The sequence below is a fragment of the Halichoerus grypus genome, chromosome 5, assembly GCF_964656455.1.
Source record: "Halichoerus grypus chromosome 5, mHalGry1.hap1.1, whole genome shotgun sequence".
Classification (NCBI taxonomy): Eukaryota; Metazoa; Chordata; class Mammalia; order Carnivora; family Phocidae; genus Halichoerus; species Halichoerus grypus.
Window position 1 is genome coordinate 110,744,908 of NC_135716.1, and position 15,820 is coordinate 110,760,727.

The window sequence follows — 15,820 nt, forward strand, 5'->3', positions numbered from 1 at the left end:
AAAACTTATGTCCACACAAAAACTTATCCACAAATGTTCATGGCAGCATTATTCATAACAGCCAAAAGTAGAAACAACCCAAATGTCCATAAACTGATGAACAGGTTAATAAAATGTGGTATATGCATGCATACAATGGAATATTACTGAGTAATGAAAAAAGTGAATTTTTTTTTAAGATTTTATTTATTTATTTATTTATTTATTTGCCAGAGAGACAACAAGAGAGGGAACACAAGCAGGGGGAGTGGGAGAGGGAGAAGCAGGCCTCCCGCCAAACAGGGAACCCGATGCGGGGCTTGATCCCAGGACCCTGGGATCATGACCTGAGCCAAAGGCAGACGCTTAATGTCTGAGCCACCCAGGCGCCCGAAAAAAGTGAATTTTAATTATATATGCTGTAACATAGATAAGCCTTGAAAACATTATGCTTATTGAAAAATTCCAGTTACAAATGACCACATATTGTATGATTCCATCTAGATGAAATGTCCAAAATAAGCAAATGCTTAGTGAAAGAGAGTAGATTAGTGGTTTCCTAAAGGTCCTAAAGGTTTCCTAAAGGTCCCCTGAGTTTGCAGACGAGAGAGAAATAGTTACTCCTAATGGGTACTGGCTTTAAGGGTGATGAAAAGTCCAAAGAAAGATCAGTAGTCAGAGGTTAGAAAGGAGGAAGAATTAATAGGTGGAGCACAAAGGACTTTTAGAGCAGTGAAACTACTCTGTATGATATCCGAATGGTGGCTATGTCATTATACATTTGCCTAAATCCATAGAATGTGCAATATCAAGAGTGAACCCTCATGTAAACTATGGATTTGGGTAATAATGATCTGTAAATGTAGGTCCATCAATTGTGGCAAATGTACCACTCTGGTGGAAGATGCTGATAATGGAGGAAGCTATGCATACCTGGGGGCAAGAGACATATGGGAAATCTCTACCTTACGCTCTATTTGGCTGCGAACCTAAAACTGCTAATTTAAAAAGAAGTCTACTAAAAAAAAAAAATCATTAGTTGGGTAGGGAGGGATGAACAGGTAACAGCACACGGGATTTTTTTTTTTTTTTTTTTGGTGGAGGGGAGTAAAAATATACATAAGACAAAATTTACCATCTTAATCTTTTTTTTTTTAAAGATTTTATTATTTATTTGACAGAGAGAGACACAGCAAGAGAGGGAACACAAGCAGGGGGAGTGGGAGAGGGAGAAGCAGGCTTCCTGCGGAGCAGGGAGCCCAATGCGGGACTCGAACCCAGGACCCCAGGATCATGACCTGAGCCAAAGGCAGATGCTTAACGAGACACCCAGGCACCCCCATCTTAATCATTTTTAACTGTACAGTGTTAAGTACATTCACCACCATCTATCAGAATTCTTTTCATCTTCAAAACTAAAATTATACCCATTAAACCATAACTGCTCATTCCCTCCTCCCCTCTGCCCCAGCAACCACCATTCTATGTTCTGTCTCTATGAATGTGACTACTCCAGGTACCTAAGTGAAATCATACAGTATTTTCTTTTTGTGGCTTATTTCACTTACCATAATGTCCTCAAGGTTCATCCATTTTAGCAGCAAAGGTCAGCATTTCCTTCTTTTTTAAAGCTTAATAACATTCCATTGTATCTACACACCATTTTGCTTATCCATTTATCTGTTGATCAATACCTGGACTGCTACTCTCTAGCTACTGTGAATAATGCTATAAACGTGGGTGTACAAATCTCTCTCAAGATCCTGGTTTCAGACCGCCTGACTCGCTCAGTAGGTAGAGCATGCAACTTGTGATCTCAGTGTCTTGAGTTCAAGCCCCACTTTGGATGTAGAACTTACTTTAAAACAAACAAAAAAGACCCTGCTTTCAATTCTTTTGGTATATACTCAGAAATGGAATTGCGGGATTATATGGTAATTCCATGGTTAATTTTTGAGGAACCACCATACTGTTTTTCACAGTAGCTGCACTATTTTACATTCCCACCTATAGTGCACAGGTTCTTCACATCCTCACCAACACTTGTTTTTTTTCTGTTGTTTTCACAGTAGCTATCCTAACAGGGGTGAGACAGGCCACAGGGGATTTTTAAGAGGTGAAACTATTATTTATATGATCTTGGAATGTTGGATACATAACATTATACCTTTGTCAAAGCCTACAGAATTCACAGCACAAGGAACGAGCCTTAGTCTATTAGTCATAGCCTTAGTGTATGCAATTTTTTATTTTATTTTTTGAGAGAGAAACTTCGAGCAGGGGAGGTACTGGTGGGGGCAAGGGGAGAGGGAGAGAGAGAATCTTTAAGCAGGCTCCACGCCCAGCCTGGAGCCCCATATGGGGCTCAATCTCACAACCCTGAGATCATGACCTGAGCTGAAATCAAGAGGATAGCTTAACCAAGTGAGCAAGCCAGGTGCCCCTATCTATGCAATTTTTAAAAAAATCATTGAGAAAGTCAGAGGATCCCAAGAAAGAATGCAGACTGAGATTAAAAAAAAATCTAACTGTATTATAAATGTATGAAACAAGTTCACTGAGGGGGCTGGGGGGAGTAAATGGTGCTGACGTAAGTAACTTTAAGAATTAAGAGTCTGTAGAACTAGGGGGAAAAGGAACTGCATATAAGCACTGTACTCTAGTTCATAAAGTTGTTCCCCACAGGGCTACAGGTTAGTAACTCTGATATTGCTATACTACAGCTATACTGAAAAGGAACAATTAAGCAAATGGATGGCAGCCAAAGGGAGTTGTCCCAAGTGGGAATTTACAGAGAAGCAAGAAGAGGCTAGAAGGATACATATACAAATGGATTACTGTTGGAGACATCATTAAATATTTAATAGACACACATATTATGACATATAGAATTATTTATAGATACAGTGCACCTACACATGCATTTCTTTGTTTTATCAGCTGAGAGAGACTAAAAGAATAAAACTGCAGTAGCAAGCACATCTACCACCTGTATCTTGGTCTCTAATACCATTCTCCAATAAAAGGAACCAGGGCTCTTTGGAGAAATGGCTGATTCTAGGACTGGGACAGAAAATATGCAAGATGAGCCTGGACCATCTTATAGTCCAAGGAAGTAAAGTTGTTCTTTAAAAAAATCCTTATTGGGGTGCCAGGGTGGCTCAGTTGGTTGAGCATCCAATTCCAGGACCCTGAGATCGAGCCTCATGTCGGGTTCCCTGTCAGTGGGTAGTCTGCTTTCCCTATCTCCCTCTCCCTCTGTCCTTCCTCCTGCTCATGCGCGCTCTCTCTCTCTCTCTCTCTCTCAAATAAATAAATAAATCTTTTTTTTTTAAAAGTCCTTACTGATGGAGATGTGTTACAGGGGCACAGCAGCCAACTGAAAGCACTCACAATGGCCAAAGCTGGAACAATCTGAGCAAAATAAATGAAGCAGCACTGGATTATATCCTTGAGTCCATACTGCTATAAATGAATGAGTAAATTAATAAATGGGGGAGAAGAGATAAATTTTCCATGCAGAATTCCAATAAATTATGTAGCTACTCCAATCATAAAAAAAGGGAGCATAACCCCTTTCTCTTTAAGTGTGGGCTACAACAGTGACTTCCTTCCAGAGAGTACAGTATAGAAAAAGGGGAAAAAATAACTTTACAGGGAAGAAATATGACAAACACTACTTCAGCCAAGTGAGCAAAATCAAACAGTAATAAATCCTGTTGATAATATGTACCTTTGAAATGATGTGATGAAAATGGCACTTGATCATCCTCCCCAAAACACGTAACCCCAGTCCGATCACAAATAAAAACATCAAACAAATTCCAGTAGAGGCACCCCGCAATATACCTGACCAATACTCCTCTAAATTCTCAAGGTCAAGAACAAGTCTGAAAAAATGGTAGACAAGAAGTGCCTAAGGAGACATGACAATTAAATGTAACATGGAACAGAAAGACATTAGGTAAAAACTAAGGAAATCTGAATAAACTTTGGATTTTAGTTAATAATAATATACTAATATTCATTATTTGTAAGAAATGTACCATTCTGATGTATCAATTTAAAGAAAGAAAAAAAGAAAGAAAGAAAAGCAAGTGCCAGTAACTCCAGGCTGATGGCCTCTTACTTCCTGGAGTCAATTTTATAGCTTGGTATTATATCTACATGACTAAGAGACCTGGGTCATTACAGGAGATCATTATTGTTTCCAACATCCAGGAAAACTTTCTCTTCACAAAATAAACTTCTGGACTTCTTTTTCACTACCCCTTCCTCAGTCCCTGCAGTTCAGAACTTCCTTCACTCAGCCTGAGGTTAGGTAAACTTCAACAAGCCCTGACCATCAATTCTGACCATTATGCAAAACACCCATCTATTCTGGCAGGTGATATCAACATGGCACAGTATGGCAAACAAAAGGTGGGCTATAAATTCCAGGTAAGACACAAAAGCCCTTTACCATCAAGCTCTTAAAATGATGGTGGGCCATGTCAGACTCTGAAAGACCTCAACTCTAAAATATCTGCTTCATCACTTGTATTACTGCCTTTTCTTAACCCTCTTGCTATTATTCAAATATCCATAAATAAATAAATATGCATGTGTGTGTTTGCCTCTACAAAGCAGTCATTAATTCCCTGAGGACAGACACCATAAATTCTCTATTTTGGGGTACCTTATACTTATTCCCCTTCTTCCTTTCTAATAAAACCCTACTCTTATTCAGGTGGCAATGTGCCCAGCTTTGGACAATGAGACCTAAGGGGAAGTTTGTTGTAGAAACACTGGGAAAGCTTTTGCCTTCCTGACAAAGAGGCAGACATATTTGATGTTGTTACTCTTTCTTTTTCTTACTTTCCTTTTTTTTCTTTTTTTGGCCTTAAATACAGACAAGATTGTTGGAGCTGGAACTTGCAACTGAGGGAAAGTCCAAAACAGTCCTGAAAGTGCTAAGTTCTAAATCCAAGCCAGTGACTGCCTACCCAATATCTTGTTATATAAGACAAATAAGGGGCGCCTGGGTGGCTCAGTTGGTTAAGCGACTGCCTTCGGCTCAGGTCATGATCCTGGAGTCCCAGGATCGAGTCCCGCATCGGGCTCCCTGCTCGGCGGGGAGTCTGCTTCTCCCTCTGACCCTCCCCCCTCTCATGCTCTCTCTCTCTCATTCTCTCTCTCAAATAAATAAATAAAATCTTTAAAAATAAAAAAAATAATAATAAGACAAATAAACTATTTGTTTAAGCACCTGTTAAAAAAAAAAAAAAAAAGTTGTAGCCCCCAGCACCATAAACAGCGGTGATAAGTGTGACTTCAAAAGAAAAACTACAGTAAACACCTCCTGAGCTTTCACAATAGGATTGGAAAGGAGGTAGAAGATCTGAACAATCCCAGGGGGAACTATTAACCAAAAAGGAATCAAAAACTTCAAATGGCCCAAACCCTAAACTTACAGGTAGGGCATATCAGAACTCAGTATGCCCTAATCTTTTTTTTTTTTTTTTAAGATTTTATTTATTTATTTGACAGAGAGAGACACAGTGAGAGAGGGAACACAAGCAGGGGGAGTGGGAGAGGGAGAAGCAGGCTTCCCGCCGAGCAGGGAGCCTGATGTGGGGCTCGATCCCAGGACCCTGGGATCATGACCTGAGCCGAAGGCAGACACTTAACGACTGAGCCACCCAGGAGCCCCTAGTATGCCCTAATCTTAGCAGACATCTTTCCAGGATCCTGGGGTCACAAAATATTTAAAGAAAGTCTCTAACATAAAAAACAAGAACCAAAACTAGCAAAAAGGGAAACAAAGCAACTTAGAGGCTACAAATATTATGCAAGGGTAAGAAAACTAAACACAATAAAACAAAAAACCTATTTTTGGTATACACAAAGACCTAAGAGAAGGTAAGTGGAGGATGCTATGTTAAAAGTACATTCAGAAAACTGGGTGTCTCAGTCGGTTAAGCGTCTGACTCTTGATTTCAGCTCAACTCTTGATCTCAGGGTCATGAGTTCAAGCCCCACACTGGGATCCACACTGGGCATGGAAACTACTTAAAAAAGAAAAAAAAGGGCGCCTGGGTGGCTCAGATGGTTAAGTGTCTGCCTTCGGCTCAGGTCATGATCCCAGGGTCCTGGGATTGAGTCCCGCATCGGACTTCCCGCTAGGCGGGGAGCCTGCTTCTCCCTCTGCCTCTCTCTCTCTCTCTCTCTCTCTCTCTGACTCCCATGAATAAATAAACATTTTAATAAAAAAAAAGGGGGGGGTGGGCGGCTGGGTGGCTCAGTCGTTAAGGGTCATGATCCCTGCTCAGTGGGAAGCCTGCTTCTTCCTCTCCCACTCCCCCTGCTTGTGTCCCCTCTCTCACTGTGTCTCTCTCTGTCAAATAATAAAAAATCTTTAAAAAAGAAAAAAAGAAGTACACTGAGAAAACAAACAAAAAACATCTCTTAGAAATTAAAAATACAATAGCAAAATAATTAAAAACTCAGTGTAACAATTTTCAGTTTCCAATAGTAGCAAGCTAGGTTTTTTGGATCACCTATCACTATTCTACTGGATAAAAACTCTGAAATATGGATAAAATATATTTCAAAAATGTAAAGCATCAAAGACAAGCCAAGATAACAAGGAATTACAAAGTCACAAGCAAAAAATGAGAACCCAAAAAGGGAAGGAAAAAAAAAAAGCATATAAGCTACTTTTTCCCTGAGGATGTTTGCCAATCCTGAAAAACAGGATCTTTGTTTTGATAACATAGCACAAGATATGGGGACAGAAATCAAAACGCAACAACCACACAAAGGAATTTCAAGCCCTGAACTTGGTTTAAGGTGGTCCCAGACTAGGAGTGACCCCAGGCACACAGAAGAAGAAAATATAAATCCTATACATAACATGGAATACCACAAAGTAAACATAAAGGATGATTCTCACATAAAACATGTTAAATGAAAGAAGACACGAAAAAGAATATACAATGCATGATAATATTCATGTGAAGTTTAAAAAACCTACAAAATAATCAAAGGCAATACAAGTCAGAATAGTGGTTACTTTTGGGCAGATATTTACTGGGAAAGGCATGAAGGAAACTTCTGTATCTTCATCTTAGTGGGAATTACAGAAGTGTGTTTATTTTTTTTAAAAAAATCTTAATGTTGTACATGTAAGATCTGTACACTTTAATGTATGAATGTTATATCTTAATGAAACTTAAAAAAAATGAAGGTAAAAGAAGTTAACAAATGTTGACTCAAAAAGTTAACAAATGTTGATTATATTCAGCCTTGGCAAACAGTAAAAGATGTTATTTAGTTCGTGTTCTAAGTCTAGAAAATTGACTCAAAAGTTATAGTTTGTATTTATTCAAAAGCTATTTACCATAGCTGTTTCAATAATTTTGACTTTTATAATTTCTAATGGAAAAAAAATCTCAACTAACCACCACTAACATTTGTCAAAAATCTCTCAGAATCAACACTTGTATTCACTAAAAACCAATCTTTTATGTTTTCCCAATTCATTAAGTCTCAGACAATTTACATGAGAATGTTAACTGTTCCCATTTTTAGAATCCAAAGGTTCGGGGTGCCTGGGTGGCTCAGTCAGTTAAGTGCCTGCCTTCAGCTCAGGTCATGATCCCAGGGTCCTGGGATTGAGCCCTACATCGGGGCTCCCTGCTCAGCAGGGAGTTTGCTTCTCCCTCTGCCTCTCACTTGTGCTCGCTTTCTCTCCTGCTCTTTCTCTCAAATAATAAAAAAAAATCTTTAGAATCCAAAGGGTCATAAGATATGCCATCACTAAAAAATAATCATTTGTACTCAATCAAGGAAATGAGAATTCCAGACCTAAAAGAAAAAAATTTCATATGAATAGGCACAATCAGTTATATTTCCAGATTATAAAAAGGATCCCTAAAGGGGCACCTGGCTGGCTTAGTCGGTAGAGCATCAACTCTTGATCTGGGAGTCATGAGTTCAAGTCCCACACTGGGTGTGGAATCTACTTAAAAACAAAGGATCCCTAAAGTTAAAGATAAAAGAAATATACATGCTGGGGAAAAAAGCCTAAATACCCTTAGTATGCAAAACATCTGATGATAGAGTTACAGCAATTCATTGATTTCCTCATTCAACAAATAATTCAGTGCCTATTATATGCCCATTCCTTCTGAACAAATTAGGTATACAGCAGGGCTACAGCAGGAACAAAACAGATGACTTTCACTCTGGAAACAACAAAATAATGGTGTGGGAAAAAACAGGAAAATCTGACTCTATATAAACATTTATATTTTTTCAAACTATAAGAAATATATAATACTAATACTTCACATATTTCATGAGGCATTGTGAAAGTCTGATGATTAGTTTTCCATCAAGAACTTAAGGAAAAATTGCTCCTAAGTCCCAAATATCAATAACTAATTTGGATGCAATAGGGACATCTTACAAAAACTTTTATTCTTATTGTTCTAGATTTCTTTCTCTTGGGCTCTATCCAAATTCTAAATGCTAAATCCCACATTACAAAAAGCGGTCAGACATCATCTTACAATGCCTTATAGCAGCTCCCTATGGTGTAAAACAGGTGGTTTTAAAGAACTAGTCAATGAAAATCCTGTAAAAGTAATCACAGAATACAACTTATTATAAGGAAAAAAGGAAAATGCTTAAAAGCACAGGTGACAATATTAAAATTAACTGTATCAACAGATTTTTAAGCACAATTTTCAATTTTAAAGCATCTATCATTCTGCCATCAATTAAAGGTGATACCTCAAAATATTCCAAAATATTTTTGTTATATGAGAAAATTAGTGCATGAATCAGCTCATGAAGCTATTAATTAGAGCAAAACTGGGAGGATCAAAACTTACTACATTTCCCAATGAACACCTCTCAGCCTCAGAAAAAGCACTGGAACTAAACTGATATAGAAGTAAAAACACTAACTCATAGATAAGGAAAAACAGTACAAACAAACTGCAGAAGTAACATATATTTAAAAAATACAGCTGATATCGGGACCAATAACACATTGTTAAAAGAACGAACACCCTTCAAATATTCTTGCAGAGGTGATAAAATCAATAAACTTTCATCTTTTAAAACCCAGGGGGATTCTTCCTCCCGCCACTAAAGCATTCAGAAGGAAGAAATAATCCCTTCTACTAACACAAACTACAACTTCCTTCTGTGGATTTTTAAATGGTCTAAAAATCAAGTTTCTTATACGCTAATAAATAAATAATATGTGTGTGTGTGTGTGTGTGTGTGTGTGTGTTCATAAATGTAAATCAAGGGGCGCCTGGGTGGCTCAGTCAGTTAAGCGTCTTGTCTTCAGCTCGGGTCATGATCTCAGGGTCCTAGGATCCAGCCCCGCATCAGGCTCCCTGCTCAGCGGGAAGCCTGCTTCTCCCTCTCCCACTCCCCCTGCTTGTGTTTCCTCTCTCCCTGTGCTGTGTCTCTTTCAAATAAATAAATAAAATCTTAAAAAAAAAAAAAATGTAAATCAAGCATTCAGCCAAATCAACCTCTTAGCCTGGTCCCAATCTACCCTGCATCATTACTTTCAGCCATCCCATACTCAAAATTCAAGCCAAACCTAACCACTACACTCAGGTCAATCCAGCAAACAGTTACTAAAGATCTGAGTAGCATCAGGCTCTATGCCAGGCGGTGTGCTGACAAGGGAAAATACAGCAATGAATCAGACAATGATTAAGCAATGAATAAGACATGATCTCTGCCCTCTAGGAACTTAGGCACCTATATGCAAAATCTTCCTTATTCCAAAGCGCATACCAAGTATCTTTATGTTATATCTGATTTACAAAGCCTGGACTAATACATGCAACAGCTTTTGTTTCCTATAAAACAAAATCTTTATATAATCTTTTCCCACAAGTTTTTAATACGCTGTAGGTAGGACTATGTTCCCAAAACAGAATTTTTCTTTTTTGCTTGAGCTAAAAATGTTTAAGGACTGAAGACTAATAAATAAGACAGCACCTACAAGTGCCATAATTATAAATCATTACTATTCTCTTATTTTCTGCCTGCAAATAGGGGCTCTTGGATAGGAAAAAGTTGGTAAAAAAATTTTTTAAGGATTTTATTCATTTATTTGAGAGAGAGAGCACGAGCAGGGGGAGGAGGAGAGGGAGAGAGAAAAGCAGACTCCCCGCTGAGCAAGGAGTCCCGTGTATACTGTTCCCAGGACCACAACCTGAGCCAAGGCAGACGCTCAACTGACTGAGCCACCCAGACTCCCCCGTAAAATAGGCTTGTAAGTATCCAGCCAAACTCACAATTATAGACTGGGGGAAGGAGAAATAGCTTAAGTGTTCCAAAATAAAGGCAGGGAAGGGGAGTGGAACTGAGTGGTTTAAGGAAGCAGCAAATGCAGAGGAGAGATATTGGTTAGAGGCCATTCTCCAGCTTCCACTTTAATACAGTCAGGACAGAATGGTGGCATAAATAGGTGTCTTGATTAACTCTCAGCCTCCTTAACTAAGAACAATAGCTGTAATACAATATTGAACACAACAATTCCTATCAACAAAATGGAACATAAGATACAAATATTTATACCATGACTATTTTCCAAAGGTTTGAATGTACAAGAAATAACTGTAACATAAGGTGGTAGTCCCATAAGAAAGATGTTATCCAGAATGTGTACTCTGAAAAAAAGGGGGGTTCAGAGGAACTGGTCAACTGAAGACCTTCGGGACAGTGATACCAACATAGAGGAGTATTTTGGAGTTAGGAAAGAGTATCACCTCAAAATGACTCTAAGTTTCCTCGTAGCAGGACCATATTACAAACCTTCACAAATTTCACCATACATTCACAGTGCTTCCCCTTAACAGACACTCAATAATTACTTTATTGTTTAAACTAAATTCCTACAGCAATTTCATGGCCTTTGAAAAAAGCAATACCATTAACTTTAATTAACAAGGAGTCTTCACTGTCAACCTCCTCTACACAGATTTTCTAAAAAATGTGAAGTAATGTTCAAGTCAATATTACAGAGATAGTCTAACCACTATGGACTACAATGGAACTACACTGCTGTCTTCTAGACAAATCTATTAATGTGGTCTAAGATTTATCTCACCAGCTATTTTTACAGTCACATCACAGAGCTATAAGTCAGGTAAAGTCACAAGAACTACCTTTAGGTCAGTTTTTCCCCAACTGTAAAAGTTTTTAACCCAAACACTAAACCTTAACTTCATAATCTTGGTTTCAACTTATTTAGACATTCTTGAACTGTTATCTAGACCACTTAATCCATCATCACCTACAAAGGCCTTCAGAACCATAAAGACCATCCTCCAGGATGCATTTTAATCAGTAATCAATATTCTAGGTAATGAACTATGAATTCAATTGGGCAAAACATGCGTGATCAGCTATAGGCATCGTTTTAGTCAGTGAAAACAAAGAGATTAATCCAGTTCTATACTCCCAAGACTCAAAAGTCTAGTACACTTACAGCATAGATATTAAATAAATGTTACAAGGACAAAGATAAAGAAGCATTAAGGGTTAAGACTGGGGGTATCCACTGAATCAAGAGCATGAGCGGGATGCCTGGGTGACTCAGTCCGTTGAGCATCTACCTTCAGCTCAAGTCATGAGACTAGAGTCCCGGGATCGAACCCTGAGTAGGGCTCCCCGCTCAGCAGGTAGTCCGCTTTTCTCTCTGCCCCTCTCCCTGCTTGTACTCTCTCTCTCTCTCAAATAAATAAATAAAATCTCAAAAAGAAAAAAGGGCACGAGCTTTGTCAAATGCACTTAACTAATAATTTAATGAAAATAACAATGGCTTCTAAATTATATACTCTTAAAACTAAGGGCCAAAAATCACATAGACCAGGAAACTAAGGCATAAAAAAGGTTTATAAGGGGGCACCTGGGTGGCTCAGTTGTTAAGCGTCTGCCTTCGGCTCAGGTCATGATCCCAGGGTCCTGGGATCGAGCCCCGCATTGGGCTCCCTGCTCAGCGGGAAACCTGCTTCTCCCTCTCCCACTCCCCCTGCTTGTGTTCCCTCTCTCACTGTGTCTCTCTCTGTCAAATAAATAAATAAAATCTTTAAAAAAAAAAAAAATTTTTTTAAATAAATAGAAAAGGTTTATAAGACCCAATAAATTAAGTCAGATATTGGAAGCTACCTTCTAACTTCCAGAAGAGTCACCTCATTTCCCTTGGGGAACAAATTTCTGAATAAATCATGATATGAATATAACGTGCTCAGCCATATTTTTTTCATATCTATATACACATTCACAATCCATACACAGATTTTTTTTTTCCTGGCAAAATTTGGCGCCTCAAACACCAAAAAAGTATCTCCTAATAAATAAAACTTATTGACTAAACATATAACTTCTCCAACTCTAATTTTCTTCCTTGTAAAAAGAGCTAATAATTACAAAATCTGATTTGTGAAATCATTGATTCATACTTGGGCTCTTTTTGATCCAAGCATTCTTCCTGTGATAATAAAAAAAAAAAATCAACACAATAAACAACACTTAAGATGCTATCTTATAATTATGTTGCAGCCTGAAGAAATGAAGACACTGTCATCTCTTTGTTTGATATTACCCAGAACACAGAACCAAGTCTCTAGCATATATTCAATGCTTACTTAAATGCTCATTTGGAACCCTTGAAATACCTTGAAGCACAGCTCAAATCTAGTACCAGTTAATTCATATCCCCTCACAACCACACACAACAAAGTCTGACATAACCGACTTAGCCTATCACTATTAGTTCTGTCCCCCAGAGTCAGTACTAAAGTGGTTCTCTATTTTATTAGTTTATTTTCAAATTTAACATAAGACTTAAGAAGCATTAAAATAGCAATGAAATTCCAAAGAATATAAGGAAAAAACTTAAGCTTGAGTGCATAACTGCATTCATATTTTTGTAACAACATGTTCCAATAATTAAACCTTTGGGATAGTAATGTGATCCTAAACATGAAATAATAGAACTGGTTTCTAAACTCAGAATTTCAAGAGAATTCTCCCAACCTCAAATTCCTCAATGACAAGAGCACAGTATAGGTGTTTGTTACAATCCACTGGAAGCACAATATCCTTATTCAAAACAGAACAGTAAAAACAGGAAGTCCAATCAAATTTTTCTAAGGTCTCTTCTGGTCCTAACAATAGCCCTCTACAACAACTTCTACCTACCTAAGGTTTAAGCATCCAGATGATACTGGTTGATTCTCTATCATTTAGTTTCTAATAAATCTCTCCCTCAAATCCTAAAACCACTAAAAAGTTTGAAACATGGTGCATTAAATTTTAAGAGGAAACTTAATTTAAAATCTTTTTTTTCATAATTTCCAAAACGCTACAAAACAATTTTTAGTTAACAGAAATTCCCATCTCTTCTACAGTTTACCTTTCCAAACTGCTGAGAAACTATTCAAATGCTGAAAGTAACTAACCAAATTACGGGAGACAATGTGGGATTGCTAATCACTTCTGAATGCACTATAAATTATAACTTAAAAAAACTTTTAAAAATCGCATTTTAATCTTCACTAAAATACTGTTTCTCCTTCAAACTGTTTTTCTGTACTATGATAGAAAGTGCTTTTTAAATCTAAAAGTTAAATCTAAATATTACTCTACTCTTCCTATGTGTACTTTAAAAAAATATTCTAAGTACATTTTTGCTTCCTCTGAAACGTGGATCATTTAAGTGTGTAAAAAATATATTTTCTAATTATAAAAATGGAAAATAAAACTACATTCATCTACTTTAATTGACGCACTATAATCAATTATAAAATGTACAAAATCAAAGGGAAAAGACCAATAATGCCTGCGAATCTAAAGTAAAGGGTTAAATTTTATATAATTCATTTACTACATAATCCTCTCTAATATAAGAACAATTAATGCTATCTAAGAAACGAATGTCTGAGGTATTTTCTCTTGGGTGGTGTGTTTACAGACTGGGCAAACACTTGTCCGGAATGTTGCAGGAGATTCCTGGGCTGGCTAAGTGTTCTCCTAGATGAACTCTAAAGTCTCTTTCAGTTCTAAAATTCCCAATCTGTGGTTAAGAGGTGAAAAATAACCGAAGAAAACATTTTGCCCTTCAATTAACCAATCTACCTTCATTCGCATCCTACATGCTCCTACCGAGATAAAAAAGTTCTTTCTCCCCTTTCTCTGCAGTGGTTTCACAAGACCCTCGTTAACAAAAGGCACGGAAAATGTGCACAGGTGGGATAAAAAGGGGAGTGGCTGAAGCCCGGCAGCTCTCGGGACAGCGCCCCCACGCCCCGGGTCCCTCGGCTGCACCTGAGAAATCACTACCCTCCACACCTCCACCCTTGTGAAGCCGCGTCGCGAGCAAATTCTCCGACCTATTTCAGTCCACCCGCACCTTGGCCAAACACTGGGCATTGTCTCAAACCTTCAGCGCCCAAGAAAGGCAAGGAGGAAAGAGAAAACAGGGAGAATGAGTGGGAATAAAGAACAGCGGAAGGGGAAGTAAAGCTATCGGGAAGCCCTACGCTCCTTTCGGCAAAATTGGCTTCCCCGTCGATCCATCAATTTAATTCAGATTCCAAAAGCCAACCCCCCTCCCCCCCAGCCCAAGGTAACAGCCGGGGATAGCCCAGCCGGAGTCCCCGAGGCCACGCGCGGGTTCGGGGCACACAGACTGGGAGAGGGAAATGGGTTTGTGGGCTGGGCCTGGCTGGCCGGAGGCCGGGCTCGGAACAAAGCCGCCAGGCTCCCCCTACCTGGGGCGAGGGCGGTGGGCGGCGCCTCGAGGCTCCCCGCGCCGTCCTGGCCCGGCGACGCCCTCGCCCCGGGGACCCTCGCCCGGGCTGGGGGCCACAGCGGGCCCCCTCCCCGCCCGCGAACAGCGCCCCTTCGGGACAATGGACCCCCTCCCCCGCCTCCGGGCGAAGAGATACAAAGGGAGAGGAGCGCGGCCCGGCAACGAGCCAGGCGTCCGGAAAGTGAAGACGAAGGAGAAACAGGGAAAGGGAGAGGATGGCGGCGGACGCGGGAGCCCCGCGGGCCGCTCCTCCCCGCCGTCCAAGGCGCTGCCCTCAGCCCCGCCGCGGCGGCAGAGGCGGGAGCGCAGACCAGCAGCCCACTCAACCCCGGCCGAGAGGGAAGAGGGGTCTGCACACAAAGAAGAGTGGAACCCCCGCCCTCCCCTAGCGCCAGGGGCGGGGATGACCCAAAGCGCTCTGGCCGCCGACGGTCAGCGGCGCCTGCCCGGCCCGCGCCCCTCGCGGGCCGGAGTCCGCGCGGGGCGCCCCTCACCCGGACTCACCCACAGCTCTGTGCCCCAGCTCATGGCGGAACTTGAGGCGACTCGGGGCGTCTGGCCGCTCCGCTGTCCGTCCGTCTGTCGGATCTGCCCTTAGTCTGTCCGACCTCCCACTGGCTGGCCGACGGGCTCGGAGCTCCGCCGCTCTGCCTCCGAAGGTGCCGCCACCGCCGGGCTCCCCAGTGAGTGAGAAAGACGCGACTGGAGAAGCCGCCGCCGACGCCGCGTCCCCGCCTCCCAGAGCCGGCAGGGAGGGGGCCCGAGCCGAGGGGAGGCGGGACGCGGAGAGGGGAGGGGGCGGGGCGCGGTGCACCCTGGGATCGCGGCGGACCCGCTCTCGCTGGGCCTCCGCGGGCGAGTTCCCTCGCGGAAGGGTCTCCCACCCCGCGGGTTCACCTGCTAGGTCTCTTCCCGCTTGCCCGTTGGGTCTCGGACAATCCCACCGCCGCCGCCACTCGCATCGCTGTCTCCAAGGTGGAAAGGGAGAGAAGGGAAAGACGCCCA

At 40.8% G+C, this 15,820-nt stretch overlaps 1 protein-coding gene across 1 annotated transcript in view; it reads right to left on the reverse strand.

The window, feature by feature from the left end:
- The window catches only part of FNBP1L (formin binding protein 1 like), a 100,924-nt gene extending 85,351 nt beyond the window's left edge, over nt 1-15,573 (reverse strand). The window contains exon 1 of the mRNA XM_078072740.1: nt 15,320-15,573. Coding sequence (XP_077928866.1) covers nt 15,320-15,343 — 24 coding nt within the window. The 5' untranslated portion in view covers nt 15,344-15,573. The remainder of the gene's footprint in view (nt 1-15,319) is intronic.
- Nucleotides 15,574-15,820: the final 247 nt, after the last annotated feature.